The 23,200-nt window shown below is 37.0% G+C and overlaps 1 protein-coding gene across 5 annotated transcripts in view; it reads right to left on the reverse strand.

Moving 5' to 3' along the window:
* The window catches only part of LOC146536761 (cell adhesion molecule Dscam2-like), an 80,374-nt gene that overhangs the window by 30,281 nt on the left and 26,893 nt on the right, over positions 1-23,200 (reverse strand). For all 5 annotated transcript variants that reach the window (XM_085189011.1, XM_085189013.1, XM_085189012.1 and 2 more), the window contains exons 4-8: positions 11,806-11,846; positions 9,700-9,808; positions 9,520-9,578; positions 5,162-5,240; positions 1,896-1,984 (exon numbers count right to left, since the gene is read on the reverse strand). In XM_085189011.1, coding sequence (XP_085045137.1) covers positions 1,896-1,984; positions 5,162-5,240; positions 9,520-9,578; positions 9,700-9,808; positions 11,806-11,846 — 377 coding nt within the window. The remainder of the gene's footprint in view (positions 1-1,895; positions 1,985-5,161; positions 5,241-9,519; positions 9,579-9,699; positions 9,809-11,805; positions 11,847-23,200) is intronic.

Below are 23,200 nucleotides of genomic sequence, written 5' to 3' on the forward strand. Positions count from 1 at the left end.
AAACCCATTTTGGCCATTCGCGCGTGTGGAAATATTATTTCTTGCTAACAATGGACGCAGGCGAATCCTTTTATTTATACTTTTATTTTCTGAGATGTACCTTTTATTACGCTATCATATCTGGGATTTCTCAACAATATAATATAATACGGTGTTAGCCAATTATATAGCAACATTCTGCTATATAATTGGCATCGAAAGTCCGTTCGACTTCTGGAAGTCGAGGTTCGATTCCCGCAGGGGACGCCCTTATCGCCGTCGCTATCATCTCAAGCAGCCACCTAGTGCTTGCAAATTTCTCAGGGACAGAGTCAGGTCAGTAGACTAACAGCACTAGGGTAGAGTTTAACAAAAATAACCTTTTACGCATAGCCTGGGAATAACATTTTATAACAAAATCGAATGAATACTGAAAAATATAGTTAAATGTTTAATATTCATTCCACACTACTAGTTTTTGGGCACTGAAATATTTAATACTATTATTAATTACGTATAAAAAATAGCCGCGTCCACTCTATGCTACGCTTGTGTGGTTATAAAAAAATAATGGGGTCCCGTTGTTATTCTATTATGATTGACGTTTTATCATAGAAATGGTTTACTTTAATTTTACAAACGAGGTCAGTACAGGCTTTCATGTTATATATTTTTTTAAAAGAAATAAAATTCGGATTGGTGAAATAATAAAATATTCTACATTGAAAAATAACAAATATTTTCACGGTAAAATATTGTGAGCTTACCAAATTATCAAAACACATAGTAGAAACGTTTTAAGCTCTTGCTGGCGGGTATAGGAAAACATCAATATCCTAAACTTACTTTCATACTATTATATAATATTGTTTAACATAATTATAATATAATAAGTGTGACTATAAGCGCGTTTGGTTGTGGGTTCGATTCCCACTCAATGAAAATCAAATATCTAATATTTTCATTTCTTCGCTCTGGTGTCAACGCAAGTATCTCAATTTTCTCTAGCTAACCTTTAAAGAAAACTTACCGTCTCATCTGTCTACCATATTTTAACTTTACGTAACGAGAAGCCTTATCGCTTCAAATATTTCTTTTATAAATGCCATTTCAGTGGCCTCGTTTCAATTTATGTTAAAACGTTTATTATATTATTTGTTCCTTCCATAAAATAATATGACTTTCATATAATAATATGAATTTATGAATTATTATATTGTAGGTATTTATTTTTTTATTTCAGCTTTACGCTGTATCCCTGCTACATGCGGGTAGACAGAGGAAGCCTATTATTAAGACTCCCCACTTTCTTTCGAATTCTAAATTCTGAAAAAATTACGTGTTGAGTGACGGAACTCAACGCCGCGCTTTCCTTCGACACCGGAGCGAAGTGTAATGTACAATATTACATTTCTTTAAGTGGGAATCGAAGCCGCAACCATCACACTTACACACGCTTGTGTTACAGCGCCACGACCGGCCTCGTTTCATAAAATAATATGATTTACATATTTATTTGCTTGTGAATAATTATATTGTTCACATGTTGCCTGAAAATGAACAAAAGCTAACAAGCTATTAAAATATTATTAGCTTCATTTACCATTTATATAATATATATTTGTGTTACTAATTTGACTGAGATGCTCTCATGGCACAGAGGCGCAAGTAGGGCGTGTGACTGTCACACTTGCGTGACGGTTGTGGATTCGATTCCCACTCGGGGGAATTAATTATTATTCATTAATATTTGCATTTCTTCGCCAAGGCAAAGCGTGCAGTTGAGATCCGCCACTCAACACGCAATGCCTCAAACAATCGAAAGAAATTGGGGAACAGAGTGTTTATGACGATAATTACGATCTAAAAGTAGAAAAAAAATATTATGAATATTTTTATAAGAAAATAGTACTTACAAATGTCCATGTATTTTCTAAACGTCCTTATTAAATTCTTAATAATGTCACAGTGGTACTTCTCAGCGTCTAACTCCACACAATTATTCCTGTTAACAAATATAATTATTAATTAATATATAAACGTGGTCTATAGTAGCATAAGCGTGCGACTGTAAACGACGGGTTGTGAGTTCGATTCCTACTTAAGAAAATTAAATATTTAATATTTTCATTTCTTTTCTCTGGTTACTCAAGGCGCAATATCTTCAGAATTGGGCAAAGCGAATGTATAAGTGCTTCGCAATAGGTTTCCAGGATCCCTCTGTCTATCTACCTTTTTTTCCCGCTATGTGCGGGATACAGTGTGAAACTAAAAAAAAAACCATATAAATATTAATAACTATTGTAATACTGCAGTAGTCATTAAAAACCACTGTACAGTTGATATTATCTTCTTAAACTAATGACATAGTTTTTCTATGTTTCTTAGATATAAGGCTCCACGCTTTATCCGCATAGCAAGCTATGAAATAATTAACTCCTTTGGAACTTGGAAACTGAACCCAGAACCACCGCGATATTAAGTAAAGTTTTTTTTATTTGTCACAAGCATTTCTAGAGCGAAATTAAAAACGGGTCAAGTGCAGTTCGGACTCACCTACCGAGAGTTCCGTACTAATTTTATAATTGTAGGTCAACAGGACAACTTATAAAGTTGACAAATTAAAGTTTGCATTCACTTTATACGAAATAAACTACAATATAAACTTCCATATTTTGGATTTTTGCTTGTATTTGTACTACAAGTTTTCACTTCTTGCTAATTTTATAAGTTTTGGCCCAGGAGAAACAAAACGAAAACGCTCGTCTCTATTGGGTTGCCTTAGAAGCTTATTTTTTTTCTGTGTTCTAAGGGACTGAGCCCTGGACATTTGAAATTAAGTTCAGCTCGATACCTCCCCACAATCCTGAGAAAAACGATCTTGACAGACGGACCGACATGCCGACAGATAGACAGACGCACAGTAAATAATACTATAGTATATAAGCGTTCCATTTTTTCATAGATACGAAAATTTACAAAATAAACTATATATTTTATTTATTTTATAATTAAATTACTTGCATTAACTGAAGCAGCATTTTTAGTTTAAGTAAGTTAGTTCTAGTTATCTTTGTTCAAGTAATCTAATTATACCTGAGCAATAGCACACTATACAAGTACTGTGTATTCATATCTCCCACAATAACCTACTCCGTACTGTTGATTACATAGTTATTAATTCTAAATGGCCATTTACAATGAAAGGATCTACATCAATGAGAGCTACCCTCAACCCCTAGTGCACTATTACTCTCTTATATGCATAGAAAAAGGAAAGTAAGAAGAATGAGAATTGATAGACTTGATTATAATACAATTCTCTGCAATTAGAGAATAATATATGTATTATAGAGGCACAAGTGTGTGGTTATTGGTTCGATTTCCATTTGAGAAAATGAAATTATTTCTATTAACGAGACAAATTAAAGCCTTGAGTTCTACCACTCAACATGCAACACCTCCAGATTTCAAGGGAAACTGGGGAGCGAAAGCGTCCTAATGGCAACCGAGTGTCTTAACAATAGGTTCCCAGGTTCCCTCAGCCTACACTGATGCTAAAAAATATATATTTAAGTTACGTTTAAAACAAATAAAAGCACGTAATAGTTGAGCAACATTAGAATAACAACGAGATTACGAGTATACCCAACGCTGATACCGTTATAAAGTTGTTAAACGTAAATGTTATTATTTACAAAGTCCACGCGAATGAGATATTGTTGACGTAAACTGTTTGCGAATGCGAAAAGTTGGTACAACACTTGAATATGACAAAGTTGGGAACAACGGGGGAGTTGAGTGGAATGGAGTGGAGTGGAGTGGAGTGGAGTGAGGCTTTTATAAAAACTATTACGACAAGTGTCGATTTTTAATAAAACATCGAGCTATTAAGTACTTACATTTTAGTTTTTATTTAGGTTGGCTTTGAAGTGGAAAATTGTAAAAAAGAGAAAACTAGAAAAATAGTGATTATATATACGGATATAATAGTTTGTTTTTAGTGATATGTAGCTTAAATTCTCCCAATATATTGGTCAATAATAATATGTTTAATTAGATTTAAAACAGTAGCGATAACTTGGGAACCTAGTGTTAAGACATTCCGTTACCATTAAGACACTTCCGGCACAATGTATTGAGTTGCGGAACTCAACACCGCAATTATATACAATCAATGAACGTTCTCTTCCCCGACGTACGAGAAAATGACATGAAAGGAACTTTGTATTATATATTCGCAACAAGCAGAAGTTATATTTCCTGTAAATGATACGAGACGTGAACAAAACACTCGTCGTCGTATAACTTTACTATTTTACTATTTCTTGTTCATTTCAGTTTTCAAGACATTCTAAACAAAAATATATGATAATAATTTAATTTTTGAGGACGACATGTCGCAGGCGATGCCCAATCGAGAGAAAAAATATTGCTTATTAATATTTCATTTTCGCTCTGGTATCAAGGTTAAAAAGGCTAAGGCTTAAAAATTTACCAGAAAGTGGTGAACGGAGTGTTTTAACACTAGATTCTGTTTGCCTACCCTGCTATATGGGGATACAGTGAAACGCAATAGAAATAATATAATTTTTAATATTTATAAGCATCAACTAAGTTATAACAAATCCCTGAATTAAAAACAAAAATAACATAGCCAATACTCTAAATCCTACTATTTACAAAACGTCCACAACTCATGAGTAGACACTTTACTATGAACTGATGTTATTATCTACGCCACGAGATGGGGAAATTAGAGGAAGTGGGTCAAAGTCGCGCGAGGTCGTCGCCCCGTCTGAAGTAATTATTTAAGGTCGGCGCTGTCGCTACAATATTGTTCTAAAACAATACTAAACGATTTAATGAATATATTTGCGGTTGTAATGTTTTTATTGTAACTTATTTTAATATATAATATATTTTAATTACTATATAGATAATATTTATAAACAATGTTAATTACGAAGTTGGCGTTAAGTTCTGGAACTTAATATGCAATGGATTCGGAATTCGATGGAAAATGGAGAACGGAAGTGTCTTAACGGGAACGGAGTGTCTTAACTCTAGGTTCCCAGGTTCCCTTTGCCTACGCCTATATTTTATTTATTATTTTACTTAGAATATAAAAATAATACTTTTTCAAATTATAGAGCTGACATCTTAAGCTATGTTTACTTACTCCTTGTCGGATCGACTTAGTTCGTAGTTTAGGAAGTTCTCCAGAACAACTTTGTGATCTCCATCTCTTTCGGTGAAACCTGTGAAATAGAATTACTGATGAATTTTTCCGTTTATTTGATAAAAGTTTGTTGGTGGGTGGAGTTTGTTTAGTATTGGATATAGTTTTATACAAACAAACTAGCGGACGCGCGCAGCTTCGCTTGCTTATTTAGGGGTGAATTCTAATAAACCATGAAACATCTGTTCAATGAAATATTTTTAAGAGTCTAAATTTCAAATTTGATAAAAATCAGTTTGATAAAAACCTATTTCACCCCCTTAGGGTTAAATTTTTTCAAAATCCGTCCTTAGTGGATGTCCAGATTACGAAAGTAAACATCTGTCCAAATTTCACGTTTCTACCATCAGCGGTTACGGCTGTGCGTGCGTCGTCTCAGTCAGTGAGGACAAGTCCTTTTATATATATAGATTATGTGTTTTATATAATAGTTAGCTAAGTTATAAAAGAGTTATATACATATATAATAGCTGACTTATGTTGTTCATATAAAATATAACCAGCCGAGGCGGAGAGCCTCCCGTTTTTTAACGAAGTCGGTATATGCAGCTCTCGTCCGCGTCACCGGCCACTTCCATACCAGTAGCCCCATTTATATTTTCGGGCGTGCGCAATAAAATCAATACTGTGAACTTTCCTATAGTGCAGTGACCCAGTCACCAAAATAGGGCCACATATTGCATAAAGCCTTCGCTATTAAATTTCGCGACATTCAAACAAGGTTTTGTTTGTTCGATATAATCAAAATTCGAGGGGTTAGCTGTGTTTCACAATATGGTTATATCAAAAATGTTTAAGCAATGTTTTATATATATTATTTTTATTTAGCTTCACCCTGTAGCAGGGCAGACAGGGAAACCTAGTGTTAAGGCTCAGCTCAACACTTTCCAGCGAATTCTGGAATCGTTGCATGTTAGCGGAACTTAACGCCGCGCTTTGCCACACCAAAGCGAAACAAAAATATGAAATATTTCATTTCTTCGAGTGGGCATCGAACTCACAACCAGTCGCGTTTACACACGCTTATACCCTTACGCTACGACTGGCTTCATTATTATTTAATAATATTATTTTTTACATTATTAATAAAAAATATACACGAAGACTTCCACTAAGCAATCCATTTTACACATTACGCACATCCATTTAAATAAATCCACAAAGTTGACGATGGCAACTAAAGCGAACCACTTGAAAAAAAGGAAGGATGAAAAAAAAACCCCATTTGGAATGCGCATATTTCCGTAGGAGTCGAGCCCACGGTCGGAGACAAAGGCCTGTGAAATTACAGTCTCGCTTTTAAATGCGAGAATGAATCGCAATGTCTCCCTCAAAGCTTTACGGATCCGCTACGGCACGGCATGTTGCGTCTCTGTTCTTGAATACACAGATGGGGTTCACCGCTTGTATCTGCTTACATTTGATGATCCCTATAATAAAATATTCTGGAGCAACGTTTGTTTAGCTTTCTAAACTGTGATAGAATGAGTTTTTCAAAAATTGTAATAATATTTATGTCTTATTATTGTCAGTCGAGGCCAGTGGTAGCCAGAGGCACAAGGTGTGCTGGAAAATCGACTGGTTGTGAGTTCGAGTTCGATCCCCATTCGAGGAAATTAAAATATTTATTTAAAATTTATATTTTCATTTCTTCGTTTTAGTGTCGAGGCGAAGCGTGGCGTTGAGATCTGCCACTTAACACACAATGCCTCTAAAATTTGAAGAAAGTGGGGAAGACTCCGTGTCTTAACACCAAGTTCCCTCTGCCTACCCGCGGGATACAGCGTGAACCTGATTCGAGTTATTTTTATTATTTTTTTTTCTGATTATAACCGGGTAGGCAGAGGGAATATAGTGTTAGGACACTCCGTTTCCCACTTGGTTTCTGTGTATTATTTGATTGTTTGTAAACGTATTGATACTCTTCATCAGACTGGATAGTATTGTCTTAGTAATAGATATTGTTTTCTATATTATTTTTGTTTATGCCTAATATCACAAGTAGGTATGTAGAATATTTAAATTTACTGTATTTATTAAAGCAATTTCCAGTACCTACCTGCATATTTAAATTCGAAAATTTATGAGTTTCTAAAGAAATACGAACCCGATATCGACTTTTTGTACAAGAGTGAAAATTTAAAAGTAGAAAGAGTCAGACTGTTATCAGAAAAGTTACGAGCCGAACTCCCAACACTGCATAATATTAGTTCTTCCTTTGCGTGAGAAACTTTTAAAAAATATATTTTTTAATATTATAGTATAGGTAATATTTTCAGTTAATTTAGAAAAAGAAAGGAAACAGATACTAAATACTTCTGAAGTATCTATATCTTCCTAAAACCTTTGTTGCAGAAAAATATGAGAAATGACTTTTCCCAATTGAAAATATGCCTTGTTCCAAGTTCCCAGAGAGTGACCCGCTGGTGACGATTTAAAAATGCATAGTTCTCTTTGAATACTGGCTGGCATCTTTTCATTTGTCGGGACTTGCCGCAAGACAACTAGCGGAGTCACACTCGTCCTCAAATACGAGCTGAGCGCAATCTCCCTTTGAAGCTGATGTGCAGGTGGAATGGGAATAGGGCGTTGTTTTTGTATCACGTGGGCAAAATTACTGTCGACGCCAAATTAAACGACTGTTTCCGCTTTCTGTTTTACACTGAAGTTTTGGTAAAGAATTTCCTTTTTTTTTTTTTTTGATAAGCAACCTATTTTGATGTAGATTAAATTTTTAAGGCTCCGATTTCTTTAGTTCTAGATATTTTTTTTTTAATATCGTAATCAACCTATGTCAATGAAAACCGATATACAGCTAATGATGTAAAATAGATGGTAAAGACATAATTTTTTTGCATTCTTCCATTCTTGCATTATTTATATAAATAAATTAAGTAGAATATATTTGTTTAAGTAATTTTATAATTAATACCATAAATATTATAAAAGTTAATAAATCGGCCACCGCCATCTTGCATTTGTATTTTTTTTATTTTGTTCTGTGTTCTATTAACCAAGACTATTTTATAACCATGACTGACCTGAGCTGTCGCATTTTGGATTTGTATAAAATAGACTATATATCGTTATACTATCACCAAAACTACACTAAAGGCCATATTCCAACAGAAATGGGTAAAATTTCAATTTTTCATTTAATAAGAAAAATTGGCCATAAATTACATAGTATGTGGAATTCACAATTCAACGACTCCATTTACACTATAACTATCCTAAACAGAGTATAATAGAAACAAAGTAGGCTGATACAGCCGGGGCCGGGGCCGTGGTCGAGGCAGACGAGACATTATGCCTGATGCCTGGAACTAACATGTTTTATGAACCCGCATTAGAGAGCAATGAACGAATTAAGCCTATGACATGGCGGTCTTTGTTGCCAGAATGTGGAACTTTAGTACCAATTTGTTTATTACATGTATAAGTAAAGGAATTTTATTAATAGAGGCCAGTCGTTGCTCAGGGGTACAAAATGTGATGTAGGTTTGACCCCCACTCGAGGAAATTAAATGTTTATCTAATTTTTTATTTTGATTTTTTCGCTGATTTAGGCGCTAAGTGGGGAACGGAGTGTTTTATTAACATTTGGTTCCCTCTGTTTACCCTGCTGTGCGGGATAGAGTGTGAAGCTGATTTCCTTTTGATTTAATAAGTAAAGGAATTTACCAAGCATTAAAGAATCAATTATTATTACTATTATTATTTATTTAATTTATTTCTTGTATATATTTTGAATTCATGAATTTGCTGTACAGCCTAGATGACATTTAATTGCTACCTTCCCTCAGGCTCACCTAGTTTCGTGACGTACTTCTACGGTGTATTTCTCTTCGTTACTTAAATAATAAAGCGTGAATACTTATGTATTTTTCATATTTTTGTGTTTGATTAATAAATAATTGTTCTAACAATACAGCTTCACGCTGTGTCCCGCACACAGCAGGGTAGTCAGAGGGAACACTATGTTTCCAGTGTTTAACACACTCCGTTCCCCAATTTCCACCGAATTCTGGGGGCATTGCGTGTTGACAGGCGAAACTCAACGCCGCGCTTTTGTCTTGATACCGCCTTCTTACAATACGTTGAAAATAATGTAAATGATTTATAAAATAAGACACGTAACCCTCTACAATGATATTCCATAAAATAACACAATTTACGATATTATTATTCATTCATCAAACCCCCTATAAAAATAAACGTCGAGAGGAATACAAAGTGCCTTGGTGTGTATCTAAGCGTTTTTAGTATCGTAACAATTTGTGAAAAACTTCACTTACTTAAAAGTCGAGGTTCCCTCGCCGATGCTTCGTTGTTGACTTTAACAGGAAAACTTGTACTGTAAATAACAAGTGTTTACGTCTCATTAAAAATATTTTCAAGCAAAAATAGTGAGGGAGGAAGGTGAAAACAACTTAATTACTCTAAAATTGTGTAAAATTGTGAAAGAACTGCTTTACCTCGCGACTTCAGAATTCTCCGTAATGGCAGTTTTTATGAAACAGACTTTGACTAAGTGTCTTTTTCTGGAATCCTGTGGACTTGGTTGCAAGCGCTCTCCAAATAAATCTAGATATGGCAAATGAGAAAAAATATATTAATATAGGTAAATGCGTAATATATTATTGTATGTAGAGGCCATTATGGCATTAAATATAATTGCAGTCAAACTTGAAGCACATCATGAAGAAAATACCAGAAAAAAATACAACATTTAAACAATGAAAAATAATGATAACGGCCTAAATCAAAATCAATATACGAGTTTGAAATGATAACTGCCATTTCGAAAATTATGATAACTTCTATACTCTCATCTGTCATGTCGATTTCCAATTTCGGCGCTTCACTGCGCCCTTGTCAGCTGTGACAGCTGCCGCCATATCTCATGCTGATCTACCGACTGACCTACCTATTTGTATATAAATTTATATCTGATTTGGATTTTCAATTAGGGACTTTTCAATTATAATTGATAAAATAAAATTGTGTTATTTTTTTAATGACGTTAAATAATTCTTGTTTTAGTTTATCGTTCATAGTCTATTTTAAACAAAAAACTACTAGGCGGTTGAATACAAAACCGTGCATAAGTTTGAATATAATATAACCTGTCTATTTGTACCGATTTAAATATCTAATAATATTAATATTTATATATTTAATATATCTATTTATTAGTGGCAAGCGGACTATCATAACACTAGGCTCCTGCTGCCAACCCTGCTATATGCGGGTTACAGAGTGAAGCTAAAAAAAAACAAATTTTAAAAGGTGCATGAAAGTCTTTCAAAGAGGCATTAAATTTATAAAATACTAGTGGCCCGCTAGCGGTTTCACCCGCGTGAACTATGTTATTATTAATTTCTGTCTCCATGGCTACGTCCTAGTGACGTCTATGAGACTCCTAGCATTTGTAGTAACGAAGTTTCATACAAACTTTCGACCCCAAAAACAACCCCTTAGAAGTCGAATATTGCAAATTCCCGTCTTAGCGAGCACCTACGTCCTATAAATAACTCCTATGCAAAATTTTATATTCCTAGCTCATGTAGTTTCTGAGATTTCGTGATGAGTGACCTTTCGATTTTATATATATAGATAACTGACTGTATGTAGCAGTTGCAGTTATAAATGAAAATTCATTTCACACAGCATCATATTCATAGGTACTTGACCGTATTTTTTATAGCAACGACATAGCAAAAAATATCAACTTGACTTTTGAAATATAATTTTCAACACCCCTACCCCCACCCCCAAAAAAGATAATTTTGCAATCTTTTATTTCAACCACCCGATTTCGATTTCAATTAAATTCGCGCAAATTGAATCGAAACGGATCGGGACGCCGCCAAGTGTTTGACAAATAGTCTGTTCCAATTTATTCTGTCACATAATGAGATACGTTTTCCCAACGAATACGCGAATAAAACACCCTGTATATATATCCATCCATGTTGCTGTGTAATTTTGCTATCGAATGATAAAACCCGTTGGCAGTAATATAAACGAGCCTCGCGAATTGTCGACTTTCGAATTTACATTTTACGTAATCTTGACAATATAGTGGGATAAATAGTATGGGATAAATTTAACGTAAATTTTAACGTTTTTTTTAATCATGGTTTGCAATACGTTTTTATTCTTACGTTCCCTATTAATGTGTTGAAAAAATTGATGATGATGGTGATGAATGAAGATGTGGCCCTGACGTCCTCATCATATCACAAACGTATGACTGTAAACGCGAGGGTTGTGAATTTGATTCCCACTCGGGGAAATGAAATATTATTTTTTAATATTTTCATTTTCTCGCTCTGGTAACAAGGCGAAACGCGGCATTTAGTTCCACTACCTAAAAGGAACGGAGTGTCGTAACACTAAGTTCTCTCTGCCTGCCAAGCTCAAACTAAAAAAAAGACACTATTACAATAAAACTAATATATATACCTATAAGGTAAATATTTCTTACCCAAAACTTATATTGAAAATAATTATGTTCTTAAAATATAATATTATTACATATATTTTATTCTTAAATAAATCTTTAAGAAAAAACTCACCTATATCCCGCCCAACAAATTGCGGCTCCTTTAGCTGTCCTCTGCACCCGAGAAAAAGAAATTATTTTCACATAAGTATTCATATTCAAAGGCGGCGTATATAGTAATAGCTTTTGTGTCGACAGGTAAGGAAAAATTATCCTTTTATATTTACAATGGTATTAGGTTAAAAAATGTTCTTGTATTTAATTCAAATGTATTTTCATATGAAAACTCGCTCTAATTAAAAAATAAAAATAATATATTCTTATGAAAGCTATTAATTGTACATATAATGTAAAAATTATAATGTAATTATTATATTTAATAAGACAATTGGATATACTAATAAAATTGAAAATAGTACGTTCTATAGTAGTATAGGATTTAAAAAAAATCTAGTGTATGCTTAAAGGGGGTTTGTATTTATAAAAAATATGTCGATTTTTTTTAAAAATCTTTACATAATCAAATTAAAAATAATTCCAAATGAAAAATCTTCAATTGTTATAAAATAAAATTAATTACACGAATATTACGGAAGAGGACAAAGGTCTCCATCACGATTGAAAGTGCTCGGACCTTCATCCCCATACAACCCTAGATATATATCAATTTTAGCATTAATTAAATTGAAACACCCCTTTTGTCACAGTTATACCAAAAAGCGATGTTTTCAAACGTAACAATTATCGAGTTTCATTTTAAGTGTAATTAATTACTTTTTACCCTTTTATGAAAAAAACCTTTATGGAAATTAAAATTAATTACAATTAAGCAAAGGGTTAATGTGTGACCATATTATAAATGGCCAGGCAGAGGATGTACACATGATTTAATTGTAATTAAATGGTAATTGTGTGGAATTAAATGGAATTAATTATATGGAAGTTAAGGTTCATGCTATTATTAAGACATTCTGCCGAGTACTAGAGGCATTACGCGTTGAGCGGCGGAAATAAACGCCGCGGTTTGCTTCTTTACCAAAGCGAGGAAATGAAAATATTATATTTCTTCGAATGGAAATCGATCCCACAACCTCTCACGTTACAAGCTTGAGTTTCTTTGCTACGACTGGCCTCAAAAAACTTAGTTTTATATTAACAACATATTTTTAAAATAATATTTTGAAAGAAATGGAATATTAACTATTTTAATTTCTTCGCCCAGATATCGAGGGAAGCGCGGCGTTCAGTTCCGCCACTCAACACACAATATTCCCAGAATTCGGGAGGAGTGCAAAGTCTTAATAATAGGCTCCTTATGCCATTCGGGATATAGTTGAAAAAAAAAACATCTTTTGTTTAAATATCCCTCTCTTAATAAACCTCTAAAAACACTTCACTATTCACTTCTTTAAGCAAATACCACTTCCCATACCATACACTAGGGAGCCAAATTCACTTATGACTCAATCTAAATAATTGGAAAATCTCTTTATCAAACGCAGTCGACAGCCACTCGACGAACGAAACCACTAATTAGAAACGAACGCGTATCCTTTTAAGTTTTCGCAAGTGAAAGAGTGACGTAACTCTACCCTACCTTCCACTACCTTCCAGCATCTTATATTAAGAGAGTTGAATTACCCTCGAAACACAATGGATCGTCACTAGCGGACAATATGCATACACTTGTCCCATCCCTCTCGAGCCCCGATAGAGACACCGTACCATAAAAAGACATTGTTGTCATGAGTACCTTCAAAATGCCCCCTACCCCCACTTTTAACAATGTAAAGGGGTATCTTTTATATCTAGATTTATTTTGTTGTCTTGATTTTTTCTTGGAGTCTTCGCTGAAGAACTCTTGTGTAGTAATGTTATTCTATTTTATAAAAAGAAACACTCTATTGCTTTCAAGAGGCTTTCTTGCATATTCGTGAAGATTATTTTTAACGTTCACTAGTTTTTATTTGTTTATCAATTTTAAAAATATATCTTAGGCCAGTTGTGGCGCAGGGGCATCAGTGTGTGACTTTAATCGCCACTAGTTGTGAGTTCGATTCCCACCCGAGGAAATATTTAATATTTTCATATCTTTGCTTTTATTCGATGTCGAGGCAAAGCGTGGCATTCGCTGCGGAATTCGGCGGAAAATGGAGAGCGAAGTATCTTTAGCTAGGCTACCTAAACTAAAAAAATCATAATATATTTACCTATTATTATTAGTAAAAAATATCACCCATTTTTAAATACAAAAGGTTAAAGGTGAGTTAAATATACAAATATACTTGCAACCCCCACAGAATAATCCATCTTGTTCGTAATTTCAACCACCGGAGTCAGAGAGTACGCAATACGAGTATTGTTCGAGGCGTCTAACCGCAAGCAACAGTCAGTTTGACAGTTGATCGATGAACCAGATGGGATTACTTCACATAATACCATAAATAAATACTGCATCTTTTTGTTTAATATTAATAAAAGAAGAATCTATATATATAAAATCGAAAGGTCACTTACTCATCACGAAATCTCAGAAACTACATGCGCTAGGAATCTCAAATTTTACATAGGAGTTATTTATAGGACGTAGGTGCTCACAAGACGGGAATTTGCAATATTCGACTCCTAAGGGGATGAAATAGAGGTTAAAAGTTTGTATGAAAGTTCGTTACTACAAATGCTAGGAGTCTCAAATTTTGCATGGACGTCACTTATAGGACGTAGGTACTCGTGGAGACAGAAATTAATAATAACGTAGTTCACGCAGGCGAAGCCGCGGGCGGGCCGCTAGTAAAAGTATGTGGCCAGTCGAAATTGACTGGTTGTGGGTTCAATCCCCACTTGAGGAAATCAAATATTTATTTAAATGTATGCTTTGTCACTCGACTCGCAATGCCTCCAGATTTTGGCGGATAGTGGGGAACAGAGTGTCTTAACACTAGGTTCTCTCTGCTGTGTACTGTATCCCGCGTATTTATAATAAAAAAATAATAAATTAAAGCTGTATATGTATATATTATATATATACTAAATACTTACTGTACCAGATAAATGTGGTACAATTTGATCGACATATGATAGATGAGGCAGATAGAATTTCTTAGGATTATCCTACGCTCATCGCTCATTGGGCTAAACTAGTATGTCTTACTTGAAATATACATTAATTTACTATTTTTGTGTCTATATCCACACTGCATAAATAAATATGTTTTAATAATTCTAATGAATTAAATGTAAATTTCATTTATTTTTGATTATATAGCTCTAAAATAATAAGTTCGTTTTATTAGATAATTTAATTATATACGTATATTATTAACGATGTTCTTTATAACCAATAAAAATAATTGTGTCTAAAACATTTGATCAATATTTAAGTGGGTCGCCTTTTAGTAAATATTACGTACTTTTCAGAAAAACATTATAAAAAAATTAACATAACGGGATTTGAACCTGCATCTCTTGGAAACCGTCCAAAAGGTGCGGGTTCAAATTTTGCTATGTTCTATCTTAAGCTGCATAACACTTTAAAAATGTAAAAAGTCTTATATATTTATTGAATCTTAGGTTTTCTTCACAGCGCGCTGTCTATGATGGATGGGCGTAACGTTTACCAATTTATCACTAAAATATAAATATATATTAAGAATATGAATTATATATAATTATACATACGTGTATATAAAACGCCAATGATAGGAATATAAAATAATAAAATAAATATATAAAGTCATTGGCGGAAGGGTCCGAAGAGCTGAGGATCGAGTTTGGTGGTGAGAATTGGGGAGGCCTATGCCCAGCAGTGGACAAAAGATGGCTGCTGCAGACGATGATGATGATGATATAGTCATTGATATTTTTTATATAAGTAAGGTTTCACACTTCACAGTGACACGCCGTTTGGCTGTAAACGTGAACAAACGTGGGAACGGAGGATCTTGACACTAAGTTTTCTCTGTTTACCTTCCTACATGAAATAAGGCTGCCTCTATATTTATGTTTAAAGAAAAATAATAAGTTATTAATGAGATTAAATATATTTAAATGAATGATTTACTATATCCAATTAGAGTTCGAGTCTCGTATCAACAAATTCCAATACTCGCCACCACAATCAGTATTTAATAAATCCTTTAAAAACATGTTAATAACTCAGCATTTTCATTACTGAAAGCAATTAACGCGAAATTCATTGAATTACCTAATCAGATAATAACATTAATTATTTAAAATAAATAAACCAGCTTCACGCTGTATCCCGCACATAGCAGTGTAGACAGAGGGAACTTAGTGTTAAGACACTCAGTTCCCCACTTTCCACTAAAGCAAAGTAGTGAAAATATAAATTTTAATAAATATTTCATTTCCTCGAGTGGAGATCGAACCCACAACCAGTCACTTTTACAAGTACACTTTAAGCCCCTACGCCACGATCAGCCCCAAATTGTACCAGGTAATAACATTAATTATTTATATAATAATTATTCACGTATATTCGTTTTTTATTTTCATTCATCTTCCGTATTATGTAAGAAAGGCCGAAAGGTTCTAAGAAGTAATACATCACTGTACTCTGCCCTTTAGATGAAATTACATAATTGCGGATGAGACGTTAGGGTAAAAATATATAGATGTATAAGAAAAATGCTAATATAAAATATAATATTCATATATTTCCGTCTGCAAGGTAGTCAACTGAGGTAAATTTCTGTACTTAAAAACATATAATTACTAGCGGCCCGCCCGCGGCTTCGCCTGCGTGAACTACTTTATTATTAATTTGTCTGTCTGTCTCTCCATGAGTACCTACGTCTTATAAGTGATGTCCATGCAAAATTTGAGACTCCTAGCATTTGAAGTAACGAAGTTTCATACAAACTTTCAACCCCAAAAACAACCCCTTAAAAGTCGAATATTACAAATTCCCGTCTTAGCGAGCACCTACGTCCTATAAGTAACTTCTATGCAAAATTTCAGATTCCTAGCACATGTAATTTCTGAGATTTCGTGATGAGTGAATGACCTTTCGATTTTATATATATATATATATATATATATATATATATAATATAGATTATTACGACATAAAAAGAAAAAAAACATATTAATATAACAATTATATTTCATTTTATGCCTAGTAAAATGTTGTTAATATTTTTATTTTTAATACTACTTGCTTATGTTCATTCGACGATTGAAAAGCGCTTGTAAAAGTCTCCTTGAATAAATATTTCAAATTTAAGTAATTGCTTGAAATTATCTTATTACTAGTAACACTAACCAACTTTATACTCTATATACTAGGTTAAATAAATTCTAGTATGTAAGAAAGAAAATTAAAGCCTAATCTTTTCTCTCCACTTTTCTCCTGAGAAGCTTATTAGATTAATTGTTTTAAAAAACAATATCTTTTTTTTAACGTTTAATTTAATCATCTATCTGTTGACGGCGGTTTTCAATATATTGTCACCGCAGTTTGTACATTTTGCGGTTGTGGTTCCAAGAAACAAATGTAATATCGATATCGAAATATATTATTTAAATAATCTTCTATGATATTAATTAGTTAGTTAAGTTAGTTTTTTTTGTCAAAAATTTAAGTTAAGTAAAATAAACAAAATATTTTAAAAAAATACCTTAATTTGATTAATTCAAAATATATTTTTTCTTATATTAACTAATACATTATATAATAAACAACAATATACGATAACTATTATTTTATATAACCACTACTAAAAAAAGAATTTCAAAATGGCCCAATAACTTAGAAATCTTAAAAAAATATATTTAATTCGTTTGTTAAAGTATACCGAGGTCGAGGACTACTAGACTGACCTAAAAGCGTTATCATGGCTAGTCATGCAAATAGAATTCGGTTCGATGAATAAAAGTACCCTTTTAAACTTTCACGAAATTAATAAGTATTTAATTTTGATTGTGAAGTTGGAAAAACATTATTTAAGTAGCGTGGGAAATATTTAATTGAAGCTGTGAACTTAAGTTTTATACGTAAAATGGTCTCATATTGGAGTTTTTTTTATAAATTTCTAAATAATATTTAAAAATTGCTTATAGTTCAAACGGGTAAAGCCGCGTGGGCGGCTCTTGTGTTTAATTCAGTATTTCTTTTATAATTATGCAACTACGAGCTATGTTTAGTTATTTATAATGGTATATTTTGTCTTAATATCTATCTGTACAAACTTTCATTTTAATTTCAATTTTTATAATTTTTAAACTGCAATTTATTTTGCATTATAAACATAACTGTCATAGTTTGGAAAATCCGTCATGGCGCGGAAAGACCGTCGTAGCGCGACGATTGTGGGTTCGATTTCTCGGGGAAGCGAATTATTATTTATTAATATTTTCATTTTTTCTTTCTGGTACTAAGGCAAAAGCGCGGCTTTGAGTTTCGAAAGTGGGAAGAACAGTACTTTAACACTGGATTCCCTCTGCCTATCCCGCTAAACGGGATACAGCGTGAAGCTAACAAAAAGCAAAAAAAAATAAAGGCATTAGGTTATTAAAATCGAAGCTTTATTTCCACGATATTCGTTTTTTTTCGTTTTTCGATTGAGCAGTATGCTGTTGGCCATATCGGCCTCTACAGCGTCACCGGGCTTGGGGAGGCCGAGCTAGACGAGCTCTGACCTTGGCATGGCTACCGTGGAAGGTACCAACAAAAGAGAACACAGTGGCGCAAGGGCGTCTCCTTTGAGACTCGGACCGCGACTTGCGAACACCGTTCGTAGTGGGGGGCTTTGCTTCGATCGGTTCGACCAAAGCCTACTGGGGAGGGCTCTTGATGCCCTATTGGATTAATGAGTGCGGGCTCCTCTCGCGCCGAGGCGCGATTGGGCCACAGTAAAGCTGGGACCTCGTCTCCACCGGCGGGGACGGTGTGCGTAGCGTGTATGTGTGCGATTGTGTGTGGCCCTACCTACAAATTTGGGGTCGTTCGCTTTAGTGATGGGGTCAGCATCATCGGTTAAGATATCCCGGGGTCGACGGCGATCCCACGGGCGTCGTTTGGCGTAATTACACGAGTTTACCACCAGCGGATTCGGATGCGATTCGGCTTTAGTGAAATAACTACTAGAGAGCTTGCGACAGTGCTCTTTTACTGAATCTAATTTGACGTCTCTATGGAGATCGGTATTACGCATGTACCACGGGGCACCGGTAGTATTACGCAAGAAACGGTTTTGAATTACTTGTAAACGGCTAAGGTCTGTCTGTGCGAACACAACACAGGCGTAGGCGAAAATGGGTCTGACGCATGCTTTATAGAGTCGGATTTTATTTCTAAGAGAGAGTTTGCTTTTAGCACAAATGAGTGGATACAAACAACTTAGGACGTAGGCCGCTTTGCGGCGAACATAAGTAATGTGGGCTTTAAAGGACAGTTGACTGTCGAGAATGACACCTAAGTATTTGGCCTGTTTGGCCTCGGGAATTATTTTGCCTAAAAGGCGGACATGTGGCAGGTAGTCTGTCCTACGGAGGGGGAAGTAAATGATGTTACTTTTATCGGGATTGACCTCTATGCGCCATTGAAATAGCCACTGACCTATGCGGTCCATGGACTTTTGGAGTCGGTTAGCTATGCAGACTGATACACGGCCGGACGTATAGACGGCGGTGTCGTCTGCGAAAAGGGCTAGGTTTGTACCTGGGGTTTTGGGGATGTCGTGAGTGTACAGATTGTACAGAAGCGGGGATAGTATGGAGCCCTGAGGGACTCCAGCTCTAACTGGCCTACTGGAGGAAAGGGTGCCTTCTACCCTATATCTAAATGAGCGGTTTGATAAGTAGTCTCGAATGATGTGCACGAGTCTGTCAGGTACGTTAGTCTTTTGTAACTTGTAAATCAAGCCATTGTGCCAGACTTTATCAAACGCTTTTGCAATGTCTAAAAAGATTGCCGCTGATGGCATTAATTTGGCTCGGGATAACAGGAATTCCGTGAGGCGGTGTACCTGGTGTATGCTGGAGTGTTTGGCTCTAAAGCCGAATTGTTCGGGGGGGATTATGTCATTGGCCACGACTGCGGCTTGGAGACGAGTGAGGAGGATACGTTCGTATATTTTGCCCATTGAACTGAGAAGGCTTATGGGGCGATAACTGGACGGGGATGTGCGAGGTTTCTTAGGCTTGTGAATACCTATGACTATTGCCTCTTTCCATTGGTCTGGGAATGAGCACTCTTTTAAGAGCGTGTTGAAAATGGCAACGAGAAGCGTTAGAATGTGCATGGGAAGAGTTTTAAGGATCTTATTCGAGATGCGATCGGATCCTGGGGCTTTCTTTGGCTTAAGGCGCTTTATAATATCTTGTACCTCTTCGACAGAGGTCGGTCTTATAGGTTCGCCCGCTGGTGGCAACGGTGCCCACGTTTCGACCTGTGTGTCCACCGCGGCGACGTGAATTGGATCACACGGTTGTTCCGAGGGGGAGCATTGACTTTCTAAGTTATCCGCTAGGCATTCGGCCTTTTCGAGATCGTCTGAGGCTAGTGTTCCGTCCGGACGGATTAACGGCGGTAGTTCGACTACGGTGTCGTTTTTGAATGATTTAGTTAATTGCCAGAACGCTACGTGCGATGGCGTAAGCTCTGATAACCTATGATCCCAGGATTCGTCTCTGAGGTCCTCGAACCGGGCTCGAACCTGTCTTTGGAGCCTCCAGAGTTTAGCGCGGTTAGCCGGCGACGGAAATGAATCGTGCGCCCTATTGGCGATGTTTTTACGTCTCATGAGCTTTCTGAGATCTCGCGGGATCTTAAAATGTCCTTCTGGATTACTTGGAATTTCCCTAGAACACTCGTCGAGAGTGCTACCCAATCTGTCAGTAAGTTGGTTAATTTCCGCCTCGACTACTTCCACCGAGTCGAATCTGTCAGGTATGTCGTCTGTCGGTTCCGTGTCGGGATTGCCTAGGCGCTCCGCGAACTTAGACCAGTCGGTGATGGTGGTTTTAGGAAGAACTGGAGGACAATCGGGTCCTAATTTAACTATTACAGGTCTATGGTCTGAGTCTAACTCTGGTATTACCTCGATAGAGCGCAGCCTGAGAGAGACGCCCTGCAGGATGGCTATGTCGAGAATTGAAGGTCGGCCCCGGGGCCCAAATCTAGTGGGAGTGAGGGGGGCTATTATCTCAAAGCGAGAGGTGGTCAGGTCATAGATATTTTCGAGTTCGATTCCTCCTCTATTTGTGGAGTTGCAATTCCACCTGGTACTTTTACAGTTAAGGTCCCCGGCTATGATAACCGAGTCCCCCATGTCTAGTAGTGTCTGTAGGTCGCTTCTAAGTAAACTCTTTGATGGAGAGAGATAGGCGGAAGCTATAATAGTGGGTGGATGTCCAGTCATGTGAACCTTACAGACCGAAACTTCGATGTTAGTGAGCGTCGGCGGCGGATCGAGCGGTATGACGTGAAGCGTCTTTCTGTAAAATATGACGGTGCCGCCTTTGGCGCCGTCTCTGTCGTTACGAATAGTGCGGTAATTGGCTATCTTGGGATCCCTATTGCAATTTCTAAGGAACGTTTCCTGAACTAGAAATAAGTCGAGTTGTCGGTTTGTAACAAAATCGCGGACTAGCCCCATTTGCGTATTGAGACCGTTAGCGTTAAAATAACCTATGTTGAGAGAACGCGGCTTGACTCGCGCGAGTCTTAAATCGGGCGGGTTGATTCTAAAATTATTATTGACCGCCATTGGAAGTTTGAGCATTGACATATAATAATTTGGCTATAAGCTTTCTGTTGAGCTTAATTACTTGAAGTCGACTTTTAGGATCGCCGTTTGAGTCTACTAAGCCTTTCGCGAAGGCCAATAATTCGTCTTTATCTAGTATATCTAGAAAGCTGGTCGCAATGTCGATCGCGTCTTCGATCCTATCCTGTTCTGTTACCTCCCCACGGGGCTGTCGGGCAGAGGAAGTGGCCCTGGAGGGCTTGGGTTTGGGATTGGAGGCCTTGGCGGCTTGGGTCTCTGGTAGAGGTTTTTTCCACGCATTGGTGGAAGGAAGAGGGGCTGGTTGGAGTAGTGGCTGAGGGCCGGACGGGTTTTGCGCTGGACGGGAAGGCATCGAAGCCTTATGCGTCCTGCCGCCCTTTCCGCCGGACCTGCGTGGGGCCCTAGGGCATCCGCGGTAATTTGCGGGGTGCCCTTGGGTCTCACACAAGACACAGCTGGGAGGTACGGCCGGGTCTGGGACCTTGCGCGGACAGTCAGCAGTAGCGTGACTTTCTAAGCACTTCACGCACCTGGGTTTTGCGTGACAGTTTTTGGCGGAATGCCCATAGAGCTGGCAGCGGTGACACTGCCCGGGAATGCCACGAGACCATGGCTTATCTATAGTAATGCCCGTGAGTGAGCAGATGGATTTAATATTGAAAATTTGTTTGCCCTCAGGGCTGCGGTCTAGGACAGCTAGGACCATGTCGTAGCTTTTTTTAGTGTACTGATTGTACATACGGTGGACTGCCCTAACTGGAAGATTTTGGGATTTTAAGTCCCTGAAAACTGACTCGGTCTCTAATTCGGATGGGATACCCTTGAGGACTACACGTAATTGACGCTCGTCCTCCAGAGCGTATGAATGGAACCCTATCTTTGAATTCCTAAGGTGGGTCGTAAGGACCCTGTGGTCTTTAGGTGTTAACACCTGAATCCTAACTCCCTGCGCTGTGGATCTGGCAGAATTGAACTGCACTTTAGCGGACAACATCCATAGTTGTAAATTGTCCCACGCTTTCTTTTCCTGAACTATTATCGGGGGAGGTAACCTGTCCCTACGAACGCCGGCCGGTAGCGGTACCGAACCGTCGCCAGAGTTGGACGCGGGTATCGAACTATTATTATCATTGCTTGTCTTTGTCTTTGTTGTATTGTCAGTCTTGTCTACCTGTGCACCCTTTCTAACTACCTGCGCGTCGTCCCTAGACCTACGCGGGGGTGAGGACCGCGGGGAGGGGGTTTTTTCTGCGCGCGCGGCGCGTTTGGCTGGGGTCTGTGGCGGAGTGCCTGACGATCTACGGGCCTTCCGTTTGGCCGATTTTGATTTGACGGTCTCGAAACCGTCATTATCCTCCACACCGGGAGTTTCTTCCTCGTCGGCCGAGGACTCAGAGGACGACGAGGACGACGAGGAGGCCTCCGCGGCCTCAGACTCGGACTCGGATTCCGCGTTGTTTGCGGAAGCCTCGTCCTCATCCGAGCCGGCGTCGACCTCCACCGGTTCGTCCTCCATCTGTTCTAAGAGCTCCGGCGACTGAGCGATCGTCTCGTTATCGACGTAATCTTTGATGCCATTAAGAGCGTCGGGGAAATATTGCGCGACGTAGCTAAGCAAGTTATTCGCGTCAACGCGGACCATTTTGGGAAACTAGATTGACCCCCCGCCAAGGCGAGGGGTGTGTGCCTACTTTGACCTAATGTCTCGGCCTGGTG

The sequence above is a fragment of the Heliconius melpomene genome, chromosome 8 (assembly GCF_056956725.1).
Source record: "Heliconius melpomene rosina isolate 202511_hmr_F chromosome 8, ASM5695672v1, whole genome shotgun sequence".
In the NCBI taxonomy this organism is placed as follows: domain Eukaryota; kingdom Metazoa; phylum Arthropoda; class Insecta; order Lepidoptera; family Nymphalidae; genus Heliconius; species Heliconius melpomene.